We start from the raw sequence: 18,004 nt of genomic DNA on the forward strand, positions 1-18,004 counted from the left end.
TCGAGTGACGTGACGTCACGGACATCCATGTGTCATACCCCAAACAAGACATCGCAACGTGGAGGAACGTTCAGGATGTCGTCGTTCATGACAACAACAGCGACTACTGCCGCATCAACTGTAGTTCAACTAAACGGGTATAGTTGTGTAAATAAAGTTTTACATTCTCAAAAATGTCGAGATTAGGCTCAACGAAGGATCCAATATGGCCCCTTTCTGTTTCTAGTGTCCAAGCAGCTGGCCACACACCAGCCTCAACGACAGCCTGGACATCATTTAAAGGTGAGCGACACGAGGTCTTTTTGGTAACACCCGAGAGCAGTTACAGGTGTGAAATAAGGTTTTGTTTTCAAAATAATGTTGACCTGTGAAAAACGTGTGTACTTATACCTATTGCATTAGCCTCCATGCACTCAGTGCATCCTCAGAGCGCTAACATTATTCCCAATGTCAGTGATCAGTATGCACACGATTTTCATTCTCAGCTCCCTGTGGAGTATACAATCCAAGCTGCCTTGTCAGGCGCTAAAAGATTAACACTCACATTGCAATCTCATCCTACCGAGTACATATTTATTTACTGCTGGGTGAAGAGAGGCATAAATATATTTCGACCAAAGTCATTTGCTTTAGGAGACCCCACATGTGCTACATGTGCAGGACCGAAGCCCTAGAAACTCTCAGGTCATGATTTTTTCGTTGTATCTGAAACGACCAAATTCTAAAAAAATCTAAAATTAAAGCATCATTAAGATGCCAGTCAGGCCATATAACTGGATCAGAGTCGTGATGTGCATGTCGCTCCACGGCGATGGTTATGTGTGATATCTGTATTGCAGCCCTGGCCTCCACTGTTCAGGAAAACAGGTTCCTCGTCGGTGCTTCATTTGTTGCAGGAATAGGTAGGTCGTGTTTGATTTGCCGGGTTATCCTCTCTTTAAGTTTATGCAATACAACGGGTTTTATTCTATTCAAAAAAATTAAAACCACCCGGAGGCCCAGTGATCTAAGGCACCATAATTGTCTTTTGGAGAGTTGCGTCCCTTAGTGGTGCCTGGATCCAATTATCCATGGGTTCGAATCCCACATTTGAAATGTTTATTTACACCGTTTCATTAACACCGAGTTCGGGTCTCACTTGAGAAATAATGTCTACGACCTGCACAACTTCCGGCTTTCCTGACATGTTAATCTGACAGTCATAAATTTTTATTTTAACCCTTACTTTACCGTAATTGTATGTTTTGGAATTAGTGTTTACACCAACTTAAAAGGGCAGATACACGGAGCAAAGATAAATAATTTTTAATGACAAAATAAAATAATGTTGCTCCTTTTTTAGCAACATCTGCCGGTGCCTACCTGCTGTGGAAGAGGGTGATCCAGTCTTATGCCATTCCAGCCTTGCAGACACTGAGTCATTGGTCACGTGGGTCTGATTTAGATGTGTCAAGTTCAAGGTCATCTAATGACGTCTATGAATCTTTGTCTGATTTGCACTCGTTCTCAAAATGTTCAATACTAACCGAGGAAGAAAAGACCAAAGATGTGGACGACCTCGAACCTGGTGCAGCTGCTGATTGCGTTGCGTGACATGGAGTGTGGGTGGGATAGCTTTCCTTCAGGCCGGTAGGGTGGGATGGGATATTGGGGGCGTGATAGGTGAGGTGAGGTGAAATGGGGTTTAACGTCGCGTCCAAGATTATTGCACTTATATAGTGACGTGCATGCACGTGTGTGTGTGTGGCTGCTTGTACTAGTCCGGACTGATCCCGATTTATAGTGCTAGCTCACTGAGATACCATGCCACAGTTTAACATGAATACCCCACTCAGTATACTGACTCCGAGCCGACCAGTCCTTGTTTTAGCCCCTTAATGCCGAGCGCCAGACAGGGTAACAACAAGTACCATCTTTTAACGTCTTTTGGTATGACGCAGTCGGGGATCGAACCCCGGACCTTCCGCTCTCCGGGCGGACGCTCTACCACTAGACCACGGAGGCGGTCGATAAGGAAGGTGGAGTGAGGTAGAGTTCGTTTTCGTCGGGTAGGGTGGGGCTCTGGTCCTAGTGGAGACAGGCGAGGCCTGATTGTGTGATTCCGCATTGTCTGCATGTTTCTGTGTAACAACAGGCGAAGGATAGATGGATAATGTCGAATACAGTTAACTACGGTTATAACGAACACGCTTATAACGAACTGACGGATATAACGAACTGACTTTTTTGTCCCGACTATTTGCTGTAGTTATGTTGTATATATGCATATAACGAACCACGGCTACCACGAACTAAAATTAGTGGTCCCTTTGAGTTCGTTATAACCGTAGTTTACTGTAGTTAAAATAAATATATGATTAGATGAGTTGCTGTTTGGCTAGTCATTATCCATATTTATAGGTATTTTGACATTTTGGGGAGAGAGTAAATATGCACAAAAAGGTTTACAAAACAATTTTTACGGGGCAGTGTAAGAGTTGCCCCAGCAACGAGCAATATGGGGTCACATTTGTGCTGTTATGATCTATGTTGTATACCGTACATTGTAAATATATCAAAGATTCACGACTCAGTATTATATAGATATTTCCACATATTGGCTTAATCTTTGTATCTGTTTATCTTGAATAAAATTGATAGGTGTTCCTTATCTCTTGTATTTAATTGGCCATTTCCCATATATTTTTGTGTATATCCCAATATAATTCTTGAAATATGAGAAATGTCAGAATTCAGTCTCATTAAATCAGATCTTTTACTCCCATGCGAGCCCTGCCGTGTGAAGATATACACACACAAGAGATCAAGCCAGGCGGGGGGCCAGGTTGGCCAGGTCGTCTAAGGCGCCGCGATTCGCTGTGCAGAGTTGCGTCCCTTGGACACGCCAGAAACCTATGATTGTGGGTCCGAATCACGGTTCGCTCCGATTATGTTTCTAGGTTTGTCAGCACTATACCCGTGCTGGTGGGTTTCACCGAAGTGGTAAACGTCTGAGACCTGCATCATTTCGGGCTTTCCTCCCACATTAAGCTGACACCCCGTGATATAACTGGAATACTGTTAATAGCTGCGTTAAACCCAGACGACTGGGCCACCCGTGCCCCCCACACACAATCACTGGATGTCACCGAGTGGGGATGACGCAACGATGCAACGCGACTGATGTTAACACCAGCACGTCGGCGGTACGTCCACTCTTGAACACCACCTTGATTCGTTATTCATTCTTCTTGGGTACTTCAAACAAATGGGGCGGTCGGGTAGCCTAGTGGTTTAAAAGTTCGCTCGTCACGCCGAAGAACCGGGTTCGATTCCCGACATGGATACATTGCGTTAAGCCCATTTCTTGTGTCCCCCGCCGTGATATTGCTGGAATATTACTAAAAGCGGCGTAAAACCATACTCACTCTCTCACTCATTCAAACAAAGGAAGTATAGACCAACTGCTTGACATCTGACACTTTAATGTTGTATTGTTGAGGCAATTGGTCCTTTGTACTTGACTTTGGTCTGCCTGGATAGCCGCAGGTCAGTGGTTCGATCCCCGACATATCAAAAGACGCTGAAATATTATACGTGTGACCATGCCTGGCGCTTGGCGTTAACCCTCATTTTATGAATACCGGCCCTGGACGTCAGTCAGCCTGCATACCGCTCAGTGCCGCACTGTGATGACGTCGCTGTTTCAAAAACGGTTTAAAAAGGGCATTTTTTCGGGAAAATATATGGTCCCTTGGCACTATGTGGGTGTGAAAAGTGAGGGACTATATATGGTCCCGTGGCACCAAGAGGGTTAGGGGATAAATCAAGGACTGGTCGGCTCAAAGTCAGTGTACAGTGTCAGGGTATCCAAGTTAAAACTGTGGCATGATAACTAAGTGGGCTAGCCCTACAAAACACACACACACACACACACACACACACACACACATACACACACACACACTTGCATGCTAGTTTGTATATAAGCACAATAATCTTGGACTCGAGGTTAAATCCCATTTCACTTCACAACCTCACCAATGTAGTTTCACTGGATGTTGTTTGTTTGTTTGTTTGTTGTTTAATGCCGCCGTCAGAGTCTGGACCAGACAATCCAGTGATTGACATCATGAGCATCGATCCACGCAATTTGGATACAATGACGTGCATCAACCAAAGTCAACCAAGCATGACCACCCGATCCCGTTAATCGCCTCTTACGACAAGCATGGTCGCCTTTTAGCGCAAACATAGGTTGCTGAAGACCTATTCTTACCCGGATCTTCACGGGTAAGTTTCCCTTGATGACTTCAATTGGATTGAACACAGTGGCTGTATAACGGGAGCTCGGAGCATATGGGTGTATATGTTTGTCTACCTGCGAAATCGTGGCTGTGCCCCGCTCCGTTACCACAATCCGATATCTACTGGTCGCTATTACATAGCTACGATTCTATGCTGATTTCGCACGGGCCTTCGCAAGCTTCCTATAATTCACGGGTGACATAGAAACGAAATGTGCGTACAAACACGGGACTGTTTAGCGATGATTTCTGATAGAACATGACTTTGAGTATGTTTTGTTTGTTTGTAAGCTGTTTAACGCAATTCGATCTATACGGCGGTCTGTATACATAATCGAGTCTGGACCAGACAATCCAGTGACTGACATTATGATCATTGATCTACGCAATTGGGATACGATGACATGCATCAACCAGCGAGCCTGACCACCCGATCCCGTTAGTCGCATCTTACGACAAGCATAATCGCCTTCTACGGTAAGCATTGGTTGGTGAAGACCTATTCTACCCCGGATCTTCACGGGTTACTTTGAGTATGTGATAAAGGGAGTCTATGACGACATATTTGTCAATGAAGAGAGTTGATATGAAGTTCAATTTCTATATTCTTTCAATGTGTACACTTGGCTGATAATGGTACCAGCACCCGCACCAAAACTTCACATGGGAAAACACCACTTTTAAAAGTCAGAAAAAAATTATTATAATTATTTATTCATATTTCATTAAATATGTACCATCAGAGACTATTTTAATGATTATGGCGTTTCTTCTGTCTGTGGACCGCCTCCGTGGTCTAATGGTAGAGCGTCCGCCCGCAGAGAGGAAGGTCCGGGGTTCGATCCCCGGCCGCGTCATACCAAAAGACGTTAAAAGATGGTACTTGTTGTTGCCCTGTCTGGCGCTCGGCATTAAGGGGCTAAAACAAGGACTGGTCGGCTCGGAGTCAGTATACTGTGTCTAAGTGGGGTATTCATGTTAAACTGCGGCATGGCATCTCAGTGTGCTAGCACTATAAATCGGCACCAGTCCGGACTAGTACAAGCAGCCACACACATACACGTGCATGCACGTCGCTATATAAGTGCAATAATCTTGAACGCGACGTTAAACCCCATTTCACCTCACCTGTGGAAACTTCAGAACCTATTGCCCATGAATACATTACGGGCGCTTCAATCAGCAAGCAATGTCCTTTTTCAAAGAGATAGCTTCAAACATTCAATCTAGTCTGTTAGTTCAGATTCGTTATGTGACAAAGTAGGTCTGCAATACGTCAAACTTTCGATCTTGTTAAATGTGTAGGATAGGGATTTCTCCTTGGTCCTAGTAGACCGATGGCTACGACTCCTTAAGGATACATTGGTTAACGTGAAACTTGTTATTTTATTTACAGCTACGACATCCTGTGCTTCAAACGTAAACAAACCCGATAATCTGGATTGACGGTCTGGATGATCGGGTACCGTGTATGGGCCAGAGGCCTCCATTCTGATATACATTACGCTAATATACATACTTCTAAATTTCGGAGGCACGAGTGGTCCAGTCGCCTCGTAATTCGTTAGGCGTGTTAAAAACCTAGGGCCGTGGTTTCGACTCCCAGTTTAGTCCATATTATGTTTCAAAGTTTGTCTGCTATACATATACACCCATGCTTGTGGGTTTCACCAAAGTTGTAAATGTCGAAGACCTGCATCACTTCGCTGTCCTCCCATATCAAGGTGACATGCTGTGATGTATTTAAACAGAATTACTGTTAAAAGCGGCGATAAGCCAAACTCACACATTCTTGACAATTGTTAAATTATACGTCACATCGACACATCCTATTCGCATTCGTGTCCAACTCGTGTTATTCCGGGACAAGCCGAATAGCTCTTCTTCTTGCAGGTTACGGAAAGGGGCGAGTGGTGACGAATGATCCTATTCGCTGTGCAGAGTTGCGTTCCTTGGGAGTACCAGAAATGTTCGATCGGAAGTTTAATTTTCAGAATCGCCGTGAGTATCTTTCTGGCTTTGTCAGCACCGTACGGTGTTCGTGGGTTTCGCCAAAGCGGTAACGTCTAAGACCTGCATCACTTTGAGCTTATCTCTCATGTTGAACTAACACACCGTGACACAACTGGAATACTGTTAACTGTTTGAATGGGCAGGCTAACTGATCATGCTTGGGTTTCAACGCAGTGTTAAAACAGGTGAAACGGAGTGGAAAAGTAGGGTGATTTGTCGATTTTCCAATAGGCGTACGTCAAATTGAAATGATGTACGTACGTCTTAAATTCAACGTTGTTGTGACGTCAGTATCACAACCATGGCTCAACGTTTAAGATTTACGTTGATACAACGTTGCATTTTGGTTGATCAACGTCACAACCTTAACGCAACCAATTTTAAACGTTGATCCAACGTTGCGTGCCTGCTGGGTTCTTACCAACCCAACTTACTAATTCACACACGCTTCATCATTTCCAAAAATTACATAAGAAGTGCATTGGGAGATAAGTTGAGGATATGGTCCAGATGTAAACGCTACGACATGACAAAATAAAGTACCGTACATATCACTACAAACATGCGGCAGCTGGCATGCAGTGTCAACATCATCAGTCCACTGGGTTTTGCTAAAATAAAACGGCGTAAAACCATATTCACTCACTCACCCAGTGCAGGTTTTTCCCCCAGATGTTGCAGGTCATGAAATTGGGTCATATTGATCGTGGTTTTAATATAAGTCCGATCAACCCAGACTATTGCACTTTGCTTAGTCATTTACCCATTATTAGTCCACTTCGTCACAACTCGCACCTTTCCGTAACCTGCCGGAATAACACGAGTTGCTAACGAATGTATTAGTCCTTTTTTTTCATTTCCGCCCCTTCAACAAAGCTTAGCGAATGTCGTACAAATCAGTCTTCAGTTACTCCGTGGAGATCCATGTTAGAATATGTCTTCAGCAGCCCATGCTTGCCGTAAGAGGCGACTATGTTTGTCGTAAGAGGCCATTATGCTTGTCGTAACAGGATCGGGTGGTCCTGTTTGATGAATGCCATTGTGCCCCAATGTTCACTGGATTGTCTGGTCCAGACTCCTTTATTTACAGACCGCCGTCTTTTAGCTGGAGTATTGCTGAGAGCGGCGTCAAACATCAAACAGACAATCTTCTGTTACAGAATAACTTTATGACAGTAGTAACGCTAAAATGGCTTTGTGAAACGGTACCAGCTGGATTTCGTGTGACTGAGTTGGGTTTAACGCCGCTTTTAACAGTGTTCCAGTTATGTCGCGGCATGTCAGCATAATGTGGGAGGAAAGCCCAAAGTGATGCAGGTCTCAGACGTTTACCACTTCGGTGAAACCCACGAGCACGGGTATGGTGCTGACAAACCTAGAAACATAATCGGGGCGAACCGGGATTCGAATCCACAATCATAGGTTTCTGGCGTGCCCAAGGGACGCAACTCTGCACAGAAAATCGCGGCGGCTGGATTCGAGGACATCCTGGTATACTAGCTGTATGTACTGGCAGATATTACTCTCAATCTGTGATTTAGAAGCGGATAATTAGCATGACGTCATTGTTATGTTACATGCACCAAGTCGTCGCGAAGTCAAATGCGCCACTTTCAGGTAATGAGCCCTGACGACATGGCGGCCTTCTCCTGGTGATGTGACGTCACAGACATCCAGGTGAAGTCATACCCTAACAAGTCATCGCAACGTTGGAGAACGTTCAGGATGTCGTCGTTCGTGACAACTTCAACAACTACTGTCGCATCAACTCTAGTTCAACTTAACGGGTATGGTCCTGTTACATTAAACTACGGTTATAACGAACACGCTTATAACGAACTGACGGATATAACGAACTTACTTTTTGGGTCCCGACTATTTGCTGTAGTTATGCTGTATATATGCTTATAACGAACTACGGTTATAACGAACTAAAATTAGTAGTCCCTTTGAGTTCGTTATAACCGTACTTTACTGTATTACAAATTAATTCCTTGTGATTATTTCTTAGTTATCCTCCAAATTGTAAGGATTGACTTGCAGTCATATTGTATGATATGTCCCAATTACTGGTTCTAGTGCTCAATCAACTGGCCACACACCAGCCTCGACGGCAGCCTGGACATCTTTAAAAGGTGAGCGACACCCTCAAGGTCTTATTTGATAACCCACGAGCGCAATCACAGGCTGCCTGTAGATTCTATGTGTAATAACACTTTGTTTTAATTCGGTGTCGTAGTGTGTGTGTCTCTCAATGGGACCCATGAAGATCCGGGTTGAGAACAGGCAACCCATGCTTGCCGTAAGAGGCGACTAACGGGATCCGGTGGTCAGGCTCGCTGACTTGGTTTATACATGTCATATCGTATCCCAATTGCGTGGGACCCGTGAAGATCCGGGGTAGAACGGGTCTTCAGCAACCCATGCTTGCCGTTAAAGTCGACTGACTATGCTTGCCGTAAGAGGCGATTAACGGGATCCGGTGGTCAGACTCGCTGACTTGGTTGATGCATGTCATCGTATCCCAATTGCGTGGGACTCGTGAAGATCCGGGGTAGAACGGGTCTTCAGCAACCCATGCTTGCCGTTAAAGTCGACTGACTATGCTTGCCGTAAGAGGCGATTAACGGGATCCGGTGGTCAGACTCGCTGACTTGGTTGATGCATGTCATCGTATCCCAATTGCGTGGGACTCGTGAAGATCCGGGGTAGAACGGGTCTTCAGCAACCCATGCTTGCCGTTAAAGTCGACTGACTATGCTTGCCGTAAGAGGCGATTAACGGGATCCGGTGGTCAGACTCGCTGACTTGGTTGATGCATGTCATCGTATCCCAATTGCGTGGGACCCGTGAAGATCCGGGGTAGAACGGGTCTTCAGCAACCCATGCTTGCCGTTAAAGGCGACTATGCTTGCCGAAAGAGGCGACTGACGGGGTCCGGTTGTCAGGCTCGCTGACTTGGTTGATGCATGTCATTGTATCCCAAAACCAACTCTCCATTGCGATGGTTATGTGTGATATCTGTATTGCAGCACTGGCCTCCACCGTTCGGGAAAACAAGATCCTCTTCTGTGCTACATTTGTTGCCGGAATGGGTAGGTCTTGTAGAAATGGTTTAGATTCATGTTTTTATCTTTCAACCTTTGTAATTGAATAGGGACTAGGCTTCTGCAATAGGCGCTAATAGCAAGTTTTAATCTATTCAAGTCCATTAATCCACTCGTCTGATAAATAAATTCAGTGATGTATATGAATAATTCCCGAATTCGACGTAATAAGCGCCCCGCGCCCACGGCGATATTTGCTGATATATTGGCTAGTGAACAAGCCCAATTTGCATCCCTTCCGATTGATCAATGTACACAAGACTTATTTATTCGATATAATACGCACACGTGTGTTATATGTACCCTTATTTATGGGCAATTAAAATCTGGAAAAATATATCTGTCGTACATAAACATTTCAGGCTGTCAGCATAAACAACGAAATTTATCTTTCAACTATGTTTTTTTCCACCAAAATAATATTTCTAATTTTGAGAGCGCCCCGGGCGCTTGTTACGTCGAATTCGGTAATCTGAATTTCACAGAAACAGTGTCTCACACAGAGCACTCCTATTGTCTACGGCACCACAATTCGCTTTTGCAGAGTTGCGGCCCTTAATCGCACCAGGATACGATTGGGTTCGAAATTAGACAGATGCATGGGGTACAGGCAATAATTGACAGCATAACTGTCCCGCTCAACTTTCCAAATGTGGAAAGATAAATGTTTCTTCTATATTTTCAGCAACATCTGCCGGTGCCCACCTGCTGTGGAAGAGAGTGCTCCAGCCATACGTCATTCCTGCCTGGAGTAACAGGTCACGTGGATCTGATGGGTCAATGGCAAGGTCATCTAGTGACCTCTATGAATCTGTGTCTGATGTTCCCTTGGACTCAAAATGTTTGACACTTGCCGAGGAAGAAAAGAAGACCGAAGATGTAAACGACCACGTACCTGCTTCAGCTGCTGCTGTTGATGATGATGACGATTTTGAATATGATATGTATTTTGAGGCATGCGAAAAATATGTCTTGGATGAGTAATAGAAATCGATAGGACTATATGTATCTGTAATCATCGTATCTTTGATTGAATCTTCGTTATTAGCTATATATTTACATATTATTTACTAATATATTTGTTCATTGTGAATGGTGTTTAGGGATGTGGTGACTTCGGGCTGTAGCGGTTTGATTCTCATTATCGTCAGATCTTTTACTCCCATTCGATACCTCTCCATCATGTTCTGACAAACCGACCCCAGGAACGAGCGCCCGATCAAAAGGATGCACGACGTTTTTGCCAATCAGGCGTCCGCTCTCTACAACGATTCAGCTTCCTGTATGGCAAATTTGCTGACGATCAGGTCCGGATTCGGAACTTTCAGTTGTGTATATGTCATGACGCTCAGGAACGCAATGGTCTGAAGTCTGGGGTTTATTTTTCTCCATTCCGAACTGGCCGTTTACGAGAAATATAATTCAGATATGTTGCCGAGAATGGTTCGCTTGTTCCTATGTTCCTACCGACAATTAGCAGCCTCCATGCTGATTGGCTAATTAAAAGCTTTACCTGACGTCACCTCTCTTGTAGTGTTTGGTGGATATTGACGCAATCTCATTTAAATCACATCTTAGTTCTCGCTTCCGCTAAACAAAGATGTCAGGACAAATTACGGGTCACGTCAGGACGACCTTTCGCGAACTTTGACCAGCCAATGAAATGACTAAGAAGAAGTCGGAAATAGCTCAATCAGAAAGCTGCTTTCTCGAGATTAAGGGCTCTAGTTTCGAACTGGCGACTTCCATTTCAGACTACGCTTGAAAAATATTTTGATAAAACTTTGATAATTGAACAAAAGAACGTTCTGGAATGTCTAATACATGGTTGAGATTGTATGGCAGTACTTCACGCGTGCTGTGCCTCCTCCGTTTAAATGTTTATCCAATTGAAGCGAGAGATAGACGATGAATTTGACGGAATCAGTCGCACAGCCCTTAACTGTCATTCGGAATACCCAGTGTTAACTTTTTCGAGGCTGCCTGATTTGAAAACACATTCCGATTGTCACTTTCCTCATCTGGTAAGCGACGCTCTGATTGGTCTGATAAAGGTCGTTGATTTTGGGTCGGGGGAGTTTGATTTGTGGAACTGGGGTCAGGCAGAACGGGATGCCGAGTCAAGAGATGCCAAGTATGATTCAGACAGCATACTGCGTAACTTTCAGGAAGTTATGAGAGGGGCGGATGTATGTATAATGGCTATATTGTTATGAAAATATTAAATATATAATTATGATAAAAGGTAAATGTCTATGATGTAATATTGTAGGTTGTGTACTAGCCATAACTGTTTGTAATTTGAAGTGGGATAAAACCATACATAATTTGTTTTACAAAATAAGTACAGTAAACTACGGTTATAACGAACACGCTTATAACGAACTGACGGATATGACGAACTTACTTTTTTGTCCCGACTTTTTGCTGTAGTTATGCTGTATATATGCATATAACGAACCACGGCTACAACGAACTAAAACTAGTGGTCCCTTTGAGTCCGTTATAACCGTAGTTTACTGTAATACGAAGTTGTGTGATGGATGTTCCCGATAACGTTTCGACACAGGACCATGTATTTATGTCTCCGTGTGATAGCATGGACTGTATTGTAAACAGTACGTATACATTGTAACTATATTATACCATTGCTAATGAACATCATTTCACGTTAATTGTATTGCTAAATTATGCATAAATATTCCAACATGGTGGTTTGTAGATACAGTAAACTACGTTCATAACGAACACGCTTATAACGAACTGGCGGATATAACAAACTGTTTTTTTGGTCCCAGCAATTTGTTGTAGATATGCTGTATATATGTGTATAACGAATTACGGGTATAACGAACTGAATTTGTGGTCCCTTTGAGTTCGTTATAATCTTAGTTTACTGTAGATTATTATGGTTGGTTGGTTTGTTGTTTAACGCCGCACTCAGCGATATTCCAGCTAAATGACGACGGTATGTAAATAATCGAGTCTGGACCAGACAATCCCGTGATTAATATCATGAGCATCGATCCACGCAATTGGGATCGATGACATGCATCAACCAAGTCAGCAAGCCTGACAACCGATCCCGTTAGTCGCCTTTTACGACAAGGATAGTCACCTTTTACGGCAAGCATGGGTTGCTGAAGACCTATTCTACCCCGGAATCTTCACAGGTCGTAGATTATTATGAATAAAAATTATAACATTTCTCATTTTCTTGTCTTAATTTGTTCATTTCTATTGTGTATCTGTATATAACAATGTGTGAAACTTATTTCCGGTGTCCCCCGCCGTGATATTGCTGTATTATTGGCGGCGTAAAACAATACTAACTCAAAGTGAATATACATTGTACTACAGTGTAGCGTGCACGAACAGTATGTTCGTGAGCATTTTACGGGCGCTTGAATCAATGCGCATCGGCATGAGTCACTGAACTGTCATTTGCATATTACATATAATTTCACCAGAAATATTTATCTGTGAACTAAAGGTTCCTCTTATGTGATATCGTTCCTATTTTGGAAATCGAATTACATTGCGCATACTACATAGAACGTTGCGAAAAATATATCCGGAAGTCAGAACATCAACCTTTCGCTCGTGTTGGGGTATCACTTCAAACGTAAATACTCTATTGGCTGATTCTGAAAATACGATTTGTGACTGGTTGAAAATTGTTCTTAGGTTATATCAGATCACGTGTTACTTTAGGCCTTTCAGTATCACTCGATAGCGACATTCAATACAACTCAATTACAACGATTAAAGAAAAACCTTGGTATTTAGTTTGTTTGTTTATTGTGGGATCGGGTGGTCAGGCTCGCTGGCTTGGTAGATGCATGTCATCGTATCTCAATTGCGTTGATCGATGCTCATGATATCAATCACTGGATTGTCTGGTCCAGATTCGCTTATTTACAGCCCGCCGTCATATAGCTGGAATATTGCTGAGTGCGACATTAAGCAACAAACGAACAAACAAACAAACACTACACACGTTAATAACTCTCTCGACACTCAGAATCACAGACCGTCTCCGTGGTCTAGTGTCCGCCCGGAGAGCGGAAGGTCCGGGGTTCGATCCCCGGCCGCGTCATACCAAAAGACGTTAAAAGATGGTACTTATTGTTACCCTGTCAGGCGCTCGGCATTAAGGGGCTAAAACAAGGACTCGTAGGCTCGGAATCAGTATACTGTGTCTGAGTTAAACTGCGGCATGGTATCTCAGTGGGCTAGCACTTTAAATCGGCATCAGTCCGGACTAGTACAAGCAGCCACACACACACACGTGCATGCACGTCGCTATATATGGGGCGGTCGGGTAGCCAAGTGGTTTAAGCGTCCGCTCGTCACGCTGAAGACCCGGGTTCGATTCCCGACATGGGTACAATGTGGGAAGCCCATTTGTGGTGTCCCCCGCCGTGATATTGCTGGAATATCGCTAAAAGCGGCGTAAAACCATTCTCACTCACTCACTCGCTATATAAGTGCAATAATCTTGGACGCGACGTTAAACCCAATTTCCCCACACCTCACCTCAGAATCACATGTTTAAATTTGTTTGTTAAAATAGCTGTTATAAGTCATGCTCTCGGGGTTAAAAAACAATGATGTTTGTCTGTCACTTCGCGGTGATGTTACCTATAAATAGATCTACAAAGCAACACCTTCTGAGGTCTTAATGTTGGTGTAAACTCCTGAATTCTTTCCTCGTCAACATTCCGAGGCATACGCATTTGTATTATGCGTTTTCTTGGACACTTTATTTTCGATAAAAATCCCAGCTTATATTTTTGTATTTTTGTTAAGTCTGTAGAACAGGGTGGCCCAGTCGTCTAAGGCGCCGCGATTCGCTGTGCAGGGTTGCGTCCCTTGGGCACGCCAGAAACCTATGTTTGTGGGTTCGAATCCCGGTTCGCCCCGATTATGTTTCTAGGTTTGTCAGCACCATACCCGTGTTCATGGGTTTCACCGAAGTGGTAAACGTCTGAGACCTGCATCACTTCGGGCTTTCCTCCCACATTAAGCTGACACGCCGCGATATAACTGTAATACTGTTAAAAGCGGCGTTAAACCCAACTCACTCACGCACACACTGTAGAACATTTTTTTTTTTTTTTACAATAAACATTGCAGATTTGTCAATAGTCGAAAATATTCAGTGGTTGTTTATATCTTTTAAGAAAAGAAACATAATATGGCTATTTCGCAATACAACACATGGTCTTTTTCATCAAAACATTGAACCTCATCTGAAATTTTGAAGATATATTGATAATTGGTGGCCATATTGGATTATGCAAATTAGACATATTTCCCAAACTGGGATTGCTTGGGACTTTTAGTATGTTGTTTTGGGGACCTTATAGAAATGCATTGTGGTGAAATAAATTCTGTTGCAATTTGTTCCAAGTGTCCTTATGTGAAATTTACATTCAAATTTACTACAAAATGTACTCCGTTTTGCTACGCTACACAAGTGAAACCTTAATTTGTTCAAGAATTAACTTTCACTTTGTGTTAGTTCATTGGAGTATGAATCTTCAGGGAGTGAGGGCCAAACTGTATCTACATACAATGTTTGACCCTCACACTCACACAAAGTCAAAGTCAATTCTTACAATTTTTATATCACTATTTTATACCTCGAGGGAGCGCTAGGTCCACACGTGTGGCTTAATGCTAGCACTGGCAGACATATAACAACCAGCTGTATCGCGGAATAAAATAGATAAAAAAAAGGAGAGGTGACGTGAGAGTATGTATGCTCAACTTGCTTTACAAGAACACCCGCTGTAAGTCTCAAGGGATACGTACAAAATGTCCGATTGTTAATAGTTTGACCTTAGCCCTGGCACAATGTATTTAGATACACGTATAAAACGATCTGGTCATGCACATACTGAAATTGACTGAAGTTTTATCTTTATTCAAACATGAAAACATGGAGGAATGGGTGGATAGTCATAACGAAATGCGAATATTAGTTTGTTTGTTTGTTTGTTGTGTAACGTCGCACTCAGCAATATTCCAGATATATGACGGCGGTCTGTAAAAAATCGAGTCTGGACCAGACAATCCAGTGATTGAAATCATGAGCATCGTAGTGACTTGCAGTGTAACCATATAGTTCGAGATCATTTTTTGTCATTAAACAATATATCACATGACTAACCACGGGTCCGGGTAGTCCTGTGGGTACCCGGGTCCTTCTAAATACCCATTGGACCCGAGTATCCAAATTACCCGTCCTACAACTGCTGCTACTACTACTACTACTACTACTACTACTACCACTGCTGCTACTACTGCCTGGTCCAGACTCGATTGTTTATAGACCGCCGTCGTAAGCTGAACTATTGCTGAGTGCGGCGTTAAACAAACGTACTTCTTCACGCGTGACGCCCCGAGTTGCATCCGTTATCCGTGCAAGGATAAGTTCACGTGCTTTTCGAAATCCAAATTTGGTTTCTGAGCACCATGGACGTGACGGCGTCAGTTTTAACCCTGATGGGGGTAAAATGTGGGCCAAATTCCTTTCCAAAGATAAAAGAGTCTCTGCCATGTTGGCCTCGCAAGCCATGTTGTTTCACCACAGATGTATAACATCCACACAATCGGCCCTTCAGAACGCCAAAATACACCAACGTAATCAGAAATATTAATGAACAGACACTTTCGGAAACGTCGTTAAAGGGATTTTGACCCCGAAATCAAGGCTAGTCTTCGTCAATACAAAATCAGATTTGCAAAAAGTGAAGTGTTGAACCTTGTGTATTGATCTAGGAGTCGGTAATACTGTCCAAACTGAGGCCCCTTCAAGTCCCCTCTGTGGCCCCTGTTTTCCAACTTGAACCAATAACATATGAAAACAGTTGTGAGGCGTGTAGCCGCATCCTATAACACAATCATCGCAGTAAGGGATTGATCACAGTCAGTTGCCGGAAACTAGCATCCGAGACGAGATGGGTTCCCTGGTTTCTGACAATCTTGGGCTTCTCACGTTTTAGTGGATTATTTGTTGATCGACTAGAACCGTTTATTGAAGGATGCTAAACGAAAGCTAAGGCGTTTTGGAATAGATAGTGGGAAACGGAGCGGCTGATTGTGTATGACTATCGACGATTGATCGATTCGAAGATGTGATCAAATGTGAAATATTCAGTGGCGTTGTGGAATGCTTGTTTGTAATTTGTGACAGAGGATGAGCATCTGTATGGGTTGTAATATTGATATTCCATCATCGATATTATGTTACAACACTCACCCAGCCATCGACACAACCCGGTTTCCCCTCACCCCAGCATCCGGTATTCCCCTTTCCCGCATCCCACATCTCCGCAGCGCAGCTCTTTCGGCATCCCAGCATCCCAGTATTCCCCTCTCCCGCATCCCACATCTCCGCAGCGCAACACTTTCGGCATCCCAGCATCCCAGTATTCCCCTCTCCCGCATCAAACATCTCCGCAGCGCAACACTTTCGGCATCCCAGCATCCCAGTATTCCCCTCTCCCGCATCCAACATCTCCGCAGCGCGACACTTTCAGCATCCCATCACACAGGTATTCCCCTCTCCCGCATCCAACATCTCCGCAGCGCAGCACTTTCAGCATCCCATCACACAGGTATTCCCCTCTCCCGCATCCAACATCTCCGCAGCGCAGCACTTTCAGCATCCCATCACACAGGTATTCCCCTCTCCCGCATCCCACATCTCCGCAGCGCAGCACTTTCTGTATCCCATCACCCAGGTATTCCCCCCTACCGCATCCCACATCTCCGCAGCGCAGCACTTTTGGCATCCCATTACCCAGGTATTCCCCTCTCCCGCATCCCACATCTCCGCAGCGCAGCACTTTCGGTATCCCATCACCCAGGTATTCCCCCCTACCGCATCCCACATCTCCGCAGCGCAGCACTTTCAGCATCCCATCACCCAGGTATTCCCCCCTACCGCATCCCACATCTCCGCAGCGCAGCACTTTCGGTATCCCATCACCCAGGTATTCCCCCCTACCGCATCCCACATCTCCGCAGCGCAGCACTTTTGGCATCCCATTACCCAGGTATTCCCCTCTCCCGCATCCCACATTTCCGCAGCGCAGCACTTTCGGCATCCCAGCATCCCAGCATCCCCGCATCCCGCATCCCAGCATCCCCGCATCCCACATCCCAGCATCCCTCCATCCCACATTCCCAGCCTCCTCGTATCACGCATCTCCACGTCGAGCACCCCCGACATCTCTATATAACGGCATCCCCGCATTAGAGTTTCTCGATTGACGAGGTCATACAAATGTTATTAAAAACAAATCCAAAAATGCACTTTTCACAATGCACAATTTTGGAAATATCGGTATTAAAAAACAATTTGGACTTCCCTACTCGGGTAGGGACTAAAATACAGTAAACTACGATTATAACGAACACGCTTATAACGAACTGACGGATATAACGTACTTTTTTTTGGTCCCGAGCATTTGCTGTATATATCCTGTATATATGTTTATAATGAACTGCGGTAAAAACGAACTAAACTTAGTAGGCCCTTTACGTTCGTTATAACCGTAGTTTACTGTAACATAATTACAAACC

General features: G+C 44.0%; 2 protein-coding genes across 2 annotated transcripts; one reads left to right on the top strand and one right to left on the bottom strand.

Moving 5' to 3' along the window:
• LOC124126948 lies at window positions 1-1,697 on the top strand. The gene is made up of 4 exons (XM_046490471.2): window positions 1-137; window positions 227-282; window positions 840-902; window positions 1,343-1,697. Exons 1-4 carry the CDS (start codon window positions 28-30, stop codon window positions 1,591-1,593), a joined length of 480 nt encoding a protein of 159 aa, XP_046346427.2. The 5' UTR covers window positions 1-27; the 3' UTR covers window positions 1,594-1,697.
• Window positions 1,698-16,863: 15,166 nt separating this feature from the next.
• LOC125373230 (chorion class high-cysteine HCB protein 13-like) lies at window positions 16,864-17,580 on the bottom strand. The gene has a single exon (XM_048384227.1). It carries the CDS (start codon window positions 17,578-17,580, stop codon window positions 16,864-16,866), a length of 717 nt encoding a protein of 238 aa, XP_048240184.1.
• Between the last annotated feature and the right edge of the window lie 424 nt (window positions 17,581-18,004).

Source organism: Haliotis rufescens, unplaced genomic scaffold (genome assembly GCF_023055435.1).
Source record: "Haliotis rufescens isolate VD_foot unplaced genomic scaffold, xgHalRufe1.0.p SCAF_5, whole genome shotgun sequence".
Classification (NCBI taxonomy): domain Eukaryota; kingdom Metazoa; phylum Mollusca; class Gastropoda; order Lepetellida; family Haliotidae; genus Haliotis; species Haliotis rufescens.

Bases quoted from the DNA above. Each gene is read 5' to 3' on its own strand.
- LOC124126948 (XM_046490471.2), top strand. From the start codon at position 28: ATGTGTCATACCCCAAACAAGACATCGCAACGTGGAGGAACGTTCAGG. The intron at 138-226 runs GTATAGTTGTGT...TTCTGTTTCTAG, and splicing joins ACTGTAGTTCAACTAAACGG to TGTCCAAGCAGCTGGCCACA. The intron at 283-839 runs GTGAGCGACACG...TCTGTATTGCAG, and splicing joins AGCCTGGACATCATTTAAAG to CCCTGGCCTCCACTGTTCAG.
- LOC125373230 (XM_048384227.1), bottom strand. From the start codon at position 17,580: ATGTGGGATGCGGGGATGCTGGGATGCGGGATGCGGGGATGCTGGGAT.